We start from the raw sequence: 8,101 nt of genomic DNA on the forward strand, positions 1-8,101 counted from the left end.
GGTTATTAAAAAGCTCTTACATATATTAGCTTTTTATATGGTTAGCATATATATAGCTTTATAAATTATATTATTATACATGTACGTATGATCAAAATAAAATATTTGTATAAAACCAAATCATCAGTTTCCGTCACCAACTAATTAAAACTAAATGATTTGTAATCGCAAAACTTATATTCAAGATTTGTCCAAACCTCACGATAGACATAGTAAACATGTCATGTTGTGTCGATTCGAAGCATTAAACAGATTGAAAGATCTTGGCCCTAACGATCCGTTTAATCAACATGTTATGTCATGTCAACCGGTTTATTTTTGTGTCAGTTAGTGGAGTTAGTGGGTTAGGGTTTAGACCTTATAGATGTTTCGTGTTATGTCAGTTTGAATCACTAAACAAGTTGAAATAGTAGGAGTTGAGGAGGCAAAATGAAAAGAATAGGAGTTGGTAGGTAGAGGGGCGAGGTCACGAGAAGATGGGAGTGATCGAGTGAGACTGTGGAGTATAGAGAAAGGAAAAAACTAAAAATAATATTTTGATCTATGTGGCTAAGTCGTTTTCATATTAGAAAGAGACTTCATCAAAGTTTTTCTTTTATATCTCAATTTGGATTTGGGTTGGTCCAATATATCTAAAGAATTAAAAAAATATTGGATTTGGGTTGGTCCAATATATCATGACAACCCATCATCGGGCCATGTTTTCTTTTTCTTAATTAAGTATTTTCTAAATAAATAGTACTCAAGACATGAAGATAAACATGGGTAAATAATAGAAAAAAAAAGAAAGTATAAATTTGTAAAAATTTATAATTCAGAGAACTTCAAAAATTATCTTTGTGGTCTGTTGTTTTTTTGGATGGGGTCCTTTCCATATAGTTTTTTTGAGAAAGTCTGATTGTGCGGTTTTGGTCCCAAACTTTAACATCATTAGTTTTACTCCATTAAATTTTATATAAACTGGCTGTTTTAATCCTTATTTTATCATTAATTCTTTTAGACGGGTCTTTTTTATACGAAAATAACCAAAAGGTAACAACTACTTATAGACAATACTCAAAGTGGGGGTAATAAAAATAAATCATACAAAGTCAAAAGGCAAACGTGTCATTAAAATTGTTAAGTTAAATAGCCCAAAAAAGATAGTTAATCAGACATATTTCGCCTAAAACAGACTGTAACTTCTTTCAATTATCAATGATAATTTATACAACATGCATGAAAACATATATATCTTCCCCTCATTTTGGGAATAATATGGAAAGGGTTTCTTCCATACCTTGTGTATTTTTAATATTTTCATTATTGAATTTATTCTAGTGCAGAAGGTGAGGGCAAAAGGGTAATTTTTGTACTGTCTTGCGGTTGAATTCAATTCATGCAGACTCAATGCTTTTAACGAACTTCTTCGCCTGTCAAAAAAAAAAATCAAATCATTTAAAACATTCGTAAAGTAATATATTCATTTCAACAAAATCTCCAAAATACATTTTAATTTTAAATATAACCATGGGCAAAAGGGTCATTTTAAATGTACCCCCACCTTTAGCCCCATAAAAATTACAACATTTCACTTGACACATAGTTTAAAAAGAATATTCAAATATCATCAAGATAAAATGTGGATCTAAATCAATTTCATTACTTTTTTGCAACAAAGATTTTTTTTTAAAAAAAACATGTAAAAAATTGTGATTTTTAGAGGGAGTAAAATAGAAAATAAAATCAAGAATGGCAAATTGGTAAATATAGTACCTGCTCCAAGGTGAGAAACATGATGACATTCCAAGAACCTAATCTTCCAAAATTTGGGATAAAGCCTTTGTAAAAAGCCAATGGTCCCTATTAACAAAAAAATTCAGAAAATTATTTTTTTCTTAAAACAAAAAAGACATAAGAGAACAGGTTGTATGCAAGAAAATTCACATCACGAACTTCTATTATTAGAAATTGTGATGTGTATGCGAGTAAAAACCCTTACATCATTCTTCAATGTCTTCACAAAACAATCAATGGTGCCTTTGTAACTCGAATCTCCCATCATTCTTGATTTAACCTACAAAAAACAAGAAAATATTCTTCTCAATCAATTTATGAAGATTGAATTAGAAGTTTTAGAATATAATCAGATTGAAAATATGTACCACATCAACTGGGGATCCAACACAAACAGCAACAAATCCCGCACCTAAACCCGATAATAAATGGGTAACAACATTATCAGTGAACCCTGGGATCTTGAGAATTGTCTGCAAGGGTAAAACGGTCATTTACTCTCGTCCAATCCAAAAAAGAAACAACCTTTATTTATACAACAAATGGAAAAAGAAAAAAGAACCTGTTTCACTTGATCATAACTTGCTAATTCGGCTGCATTTATTATTGCATTACGGGCAACATTTGGCCCGAGTCCAGTCCATAGAGCTCTAACTCCTTCCTGAAATACAAATGAATTTTTTTTTTTTTTAAAAGTAAATAATAGTGAATAATGAATAACTAATGATGAAGAACATGATGTATTACTTGTTTCACAATTGTTGAATAAGCATTTAATGCACCAGAGTAACGCCTAGGCACACCAGCTGCTAATTTTCCTTCAGCTTGAAGGCGAACTTTTACTAAATCAGTAGGATTTGCCACAGATATTGCAAGAGCACCTTCAAAAACAAAACAAAATCATAAACAATCATAGACAATATCACATGATTAACAAGCTAAATTATAATAATAGAAAGAGATTAGAGATGATCCATGAAATGTGCTTTACCAGTTGTGAGTCCTGCAAGTATTTTAGTGGTCAAAGGAACATCTCCAACAAAGTTCTCACCTACATATAAGTTTTTAATCTGTTGCATGAAAGAAACACTGTTCACGTTGATTCACTTGTGTAGAACAAATGGATAAGAGTTTACAAAATGTAAGGAGGAAAAGGGAGGAAATACGTACAGGTTCATACAGCCCAATTCTTAAACCTCCAAAGAGACATTGACGATGTAATCCAGGAACAATGCCTTTCCACAACGAAGCAAGACCTTCTTCTCTTGCAATAGTTCCTACAGTACCTAGCATTCCCTTGTATTTAGGTAAAGCGATTCCATCTCCTGCAACTGCTTTCTTTTGTAGCTGAAGCCTCACCTTTGCTGTGTCTAATGGAATTGTACAAATCTGCAGAAGGAAATTGATGGCAATGAACATGAATACTTTATCAGATCGAAACTGGTGGAGTTTTGTGCCGGAGAGATTGAAAATCAGTGTACTGATGAGAAACAAAATTAATTGTGTAAGCTACAAAGAGGCGAAGCAAAAACCCTTGACGCAAATAAACTGCCCACTCAATTTCATAGCTTTTAGCTACTCTGATCAAAATCAATATACTGAGAAACGAAATTGAATCATTTTGGCACAAATACAAATTGAAGTATCAAAATCATTACCAGAAACGATACAGAAAAAAAATAAGGGTAGTGAAAAGTAGGAATACCTCCGCGAAACAAGCGGCGAAAGCGCTGCTGGCGAAAGTACCGGCGAAAGAAATGTCCGATTTGGAATCGCCGGCGACCATTGTTGAAGAGATGTATGTAATGCAGGAGCGGAGAAAGAGGAGTAGGGCTTAAAGTAGTTGAGTTTAATGCAAATCTTAATAGGAAAGAGAAGATGAAAGAGAGAGATGCGGGCACGATAAACAGATCAAAAGAATCTTGGGAAGAGTGAGAAGGAAGTTGGCAGTGGACACAGTCACAAAACTTAATCTTCTCTTTCAACAAGGCGAATCCCGCGAGAATAGAATTATATAGTTAAAATAATAATTTGTACCAAATTATTACTCTCTCCGTCCCAATATTATTGTCCACAGACACAAAACATACATATTAAGAAAATCACTAATTACCACTAACTTTATTTAATAAAATGACAGTTTTGTCCTTACTGTGCATTTAATGTTCCATTAAATGTTTAGTTGGTTAAGTAATAATGAGGGGGTATTTTGGTAAAAATGTTATTTATTTTTAGAAGTGGACTATTATTTTGGGACAAACCAAAAAGGAAAAATGGACTATAATTTTGGGACGGATGGAGTATTTAATATTTCTACTTTGAAACAAAATGTTAGTAGTAAAGCAAACATATAGTTAACATATTAGTTTTATTAAACATTATAGTTTAATTTTTAAGTCATTGTAATATATACAATTATTTGATAATTTTATAAACCGTTTAAAATTGTGTAAATTATATATTAAATGAATGATAATTTAACGGGTAATAAAACGTATGAACAAAAATATGAACTGCAACTTTTAGTAACATAAAAATAGAAAAACATCTATTATAACATTTGTATTAAAAAAGATATATGTATACAACGAATAATAAAAAATATGAAAAATAAACACTATAACTTTTAATAACATAAAAACACTAAAACATCTATTATAACATTTATATTAACTCTTCATATTTAAATCACAAATCTCTTCAAATACATTAATGTTTTTAATGAGCAAAACTTTACAACCTTATAAAAGAAAGGAAAATAAAAATTTATTAGTGATTACTAATTAAAAATCATAAGTAAAAAACTCTTGAGTTGTAACTAATAAATATACATAAATTAGAAAACTCTTGAGTTGTAGTGTGAGTTTCAAATGAATACGGTACTTGGAAATGTATATTTATTATTATTATTATTATTATTATTATTATTATTATTATATTCGTCCAAATAATTGGTTTCGATGCATCATTTTAATCCCTTCAATTATTAAGCATAAAGATATTTAATTATAAATTTATAACATACATAGGTGCATATACATGTTAAACAAATCACATATAATATATATTTTTTCGTAAATGTCATATGCAATTCTTGTCGTAGTAATATGGATAAATTACTTTCATATGAAGAACATATCATGATAAGTCTATCATAATTATATATCAAATGTTCAAAATTATGTTATCTTTTAAATATTGTCTTTTAAATATGTTGTGGAGGATAACCCAACAAAAAATAATAGAAAATAAACATAATCAAAATAGAAAAACTACAATCAAATAAATAAGAGCATTAGGTGGATGAATATATAAATAAAGATGTTACATAAACATACATTTAAATCAAAAGAAAAAACTAACATTCTTCAAGTTTGCTCAAACAAAAAAAACCTATATCCATTTTATGAATCTTCTTTCTTCATTTAACACCATTCAACCATAGAAACTTGATGACAATTTTTCACTAACCTGCAATCAAAATATTTTTCTTGAAAAAGAAGAATCAAAAAGATATTCCAAGAAAAACATTGATGTTTGGAGAGTCACATTCAAGATTGAGTAATACACACAAATCACATATAAAGATTAAATGAGAAACTGGATATAAAGAAAGAATAGAAAAGCTTCATTTGTTTTGGTTGAAACAAAAAATCATATTATAATTACCATCGATGCGACATAACTCATTTCTTCAAATCATCATATTTGGATCGTGAATGCTTCAACTATATGAAAACTTTTGAATCACAATATCTTCAAATCCTTCTTACATGTAAGATTTTATATAACATAAAAGACAAAAAAGATTGTCCTTTTTATAGTAAACTTTTCACTAAATGTTAATTAAACATAATATAATTTATAAAACTTTTGAGTGTTAAATCATAATTAAGAAAACTTTTGAGTTGCATTAGTTAAAAAATGGGGTTTCAAATGAATGTGGTTTGAGGAAGTTAAAAAAGGGGGTTTCAAATGCATGAGATTCAAGAAAAAATGCTAGTTTTATAAGTATGTATGATGTATGGTTTCATTTGGGTGTTACTTCATGGTTACTTTTAGAGACAATTACAAATATAATAAAAATCGTTAATTACTTTTTCGAAAATAGCCAAAAAAAACTCAAATTACAAAAATAGTCATCAAAATCGCAGATGGATTAAACTCATCTGCGATTTCATCAAGCCATCTGCGAACGTACAAGTCGCTAAAGCACATTCGTGCTTTAGCGACTTGTACGTGTGCAGATGATTTTTTTTGTATAAATAAGGGGTACAAGTGACAAAAATCGCAGATGAACTAAGTTCATCTGCGATTTACTCTCACAGTTCATCTGCGATTTCGTTTTTTTCCTCTTTTTTTTTTTAAAAAAAATTTTCACTACGAAATTGATAGGGTTTGACTAGGAAATAACCATATTATATATAGATTCTTGCAAAAAATTATCATTTTTGTTGTTATTTCTTTGGAAAATTTGTTTAAAATCATTTAAATAAAATGAATGAATATTTGTTTTGTCAAATCGTCCATAGTGCTTCTAGAGAGAGAGAGTTCTTCAACAAAAAGTGTGAAAAATGAAACAAACAAAAAAAATTGCGTTTTTATAGCTGCGAAAAAGGTGAAATCGCAGATAGAATGTCAAATAGCAGATGGACTAGTCCATCTGCGAACGTACAAGTCGCTAAAGCATGGATGTGCTTTAGCGACTTGTACGTTCGCAGATGGCTTTGTCAAATCGCAGATGGACTTAATCCATCTGCAATTTTACTGGCTATTTTTGTAATTGGGTTTTATTTTTTGGCTATTTTCTACAAAGTAATTAACTGTTTTGGTTATATTTGTAATTTTCTCTTACTTTTATTATGAAAAGTTGATTTATAAAATTAACTATTTATAAGACCAGATGAGTGCCCTGCACCGTTGCCACATAAGCACAAACATCGCCCCTAGGTGCGGTAGAGAGTGCACTGCACCCTTTCAAGAGAGCACTCATTCAAACAACCTTCAAGCAATGTGATTGGTTCATTTTTCTTCCTTCCTTCTGATTGGTCCCTTTTATTTATTAAAAAAAAAAAATAAGTAAAAAAATACCCAAGTGTGGCACCGCCCAAGGAGTGTGGTATGAAACCACACTTTTGTGGTAACGGGTGAGGTGGCGCCTACGTGTCACTGCGGTTTCATTAGGGAGTGCGGCACCACTCCCTCCAGCCTAATTAATGTTTTAGAAAAATTAATATAATTTCAATCAATAAAAACAATTGAGTTATCTTTTTAGTCGATCCTTACATTTAGATGGTGATTAACTGATTATGATTGTTATCTTTTTTTTAATCCAAAATATGAATAATATATCTTAATTATGATTGTTATTTGAACTTCAAAGTATCTTTGGATAAAATTGTTTATTGATTTATAGTAGTAACAAAAATAGTTTTAAAAAATATATTTGAATTAACTTTTATAATGGAAAAGAAAAACTTTATACTTATAAAATAGAGTAAATTATACGAATGGTCATCATGGTTTGAGGTAATTTACGTGTTTTGTTCATAATTTATTTTTTTAATTCAGACCGTTCATATAGTATGTTTTTGTTGTGCGTTTGGTCCATGTCCGACCTAAAAAGACTATTATGCTCTTATTAATATACTTCTTAAATAATTTTATTATTTATATAATTCTTTTTTATTTCTTTTTAAAAAAGAAATAAAGAACACCGCCAACATACAATCACTTCAAGATTGTGTACGACCACCTCATCTACTCGACTCCTCTTCCCTCCTTTTCCGACTAGACCGTCGCCTTCCCCTCCCCTACCCCTTGGCTTTTTCATCAAGCTTCATAACCACGACAATCAATTTTATAAAGAAAAAAACAACCCAAGATCAGATGAAACATAAATCACAACCCCAACAATGAATTCAATTGTTCTAGATTTTAAGCTTGACGTCATAGAAACATGATTATTAAGAGAGGATATGAGAGGTTTGAGATATTCGATGACTACAATGCTCAATGGATTCACCACCTCTCTTTTTCTCTTGTGTCTACCTCAAACTAAAATCAAACATGAATCTATGAAGAACAAATAAACACAAGCCCATAAAACTCATGACCTACAAGTGAGTCTTGAACACAAATAGACGGTGGTGCACAGTGACGGAGCTTGAAGTTTTGATTTGGGGACCGAAAATAAAATATGTATAAAATTTGGAAAACAAGGGGGGCAAAGTCAAATTTTAGAGTGTTAGGCCTAATATGTAAATTTTTTAATAGTTATGGACTAATTATTAAATTAAAAAAAACATGGGGGGTGGGCCACAAC

General features: G+C 30.3%; 1 protein-coding gene across 1 annotated transcript; it reads right to left on the reverse strand.

The window, feature by feature from the left end:
* Positions 1 to 1,084: 1,084 nt before the first annotated feature.
* LOC145138754 (mitochondrial uncoupling protein 1) lies at positions 1,085 to 3,715 on the reverse strand. Its single transcript, XM_079072780.1, has 9 exons — positions 3,482 to 3,715; positions 2,947 to 3,165; positions 2,768 to 2,846; positions 2,524 to 2,657; positions 2,339 to 2,437; positions 2,145 to 2,249; positions 1,982 to 2,056; positions 1,756 to 1,842; positions 1,085 to 1,412 (listed from the first exon to the last, which is right to left on the reverse strand). Exons 1-9 carry the CDS (start codon positions 3,560 to 3,562, stop codon positions 1,377 to 1,379), a joined length of 915 nt encoding a protein of 304 aa, XP_078928906.1. The 5' UTR covers positions 3,563 to 3,715; the 3' UTR covers positions 1,085 to 1,376.
* Positions 3,716 to 8,101: the final 4,386 nt, after the last annotated feature.

This window comes from Lactuca virosa, chromosome 9 (genome assembly GCF_052849685.1).
Source record: "Lactuca virosa cultivar CGN04683 chromosome 9, Lactuca_virosa_CGN04683_v6, whole genome shotgun sequence".
In the NCBI taxonomy this organism is placed as follows: domain Eukaryota; kingdom Viridiplantae; phylum Streptophyta; class Magnoliopsida; order Asterales; family Asteraceae; genus Lactuca; species Lactuca virosa.

Bases quoted from the DNA above. Each gene is read 5' to 3' on its own strand.
- LOC145138754 (XM_079072780.1), bottom strand. From the start codon at position 3,562: ATGGTCGCCGGCGATTCCAAATCGGACATTTCTTTCGCCGGTACTTTC. The intron at 2,847-2,946 runs GTACGTATTTCC...TTCATGCAACAG, and splicing joins GAATTGGGCTGTATGAACCT to ATTAAAAACTTATATGTAGG. The intron at 1,413-1,755 runs GTACTATATTTA...TTTTTTTGACAG, and splicing joins TGTTTCTCACCTTGGAGCAG to GCGAAGAAGTTCGTTAAAAG.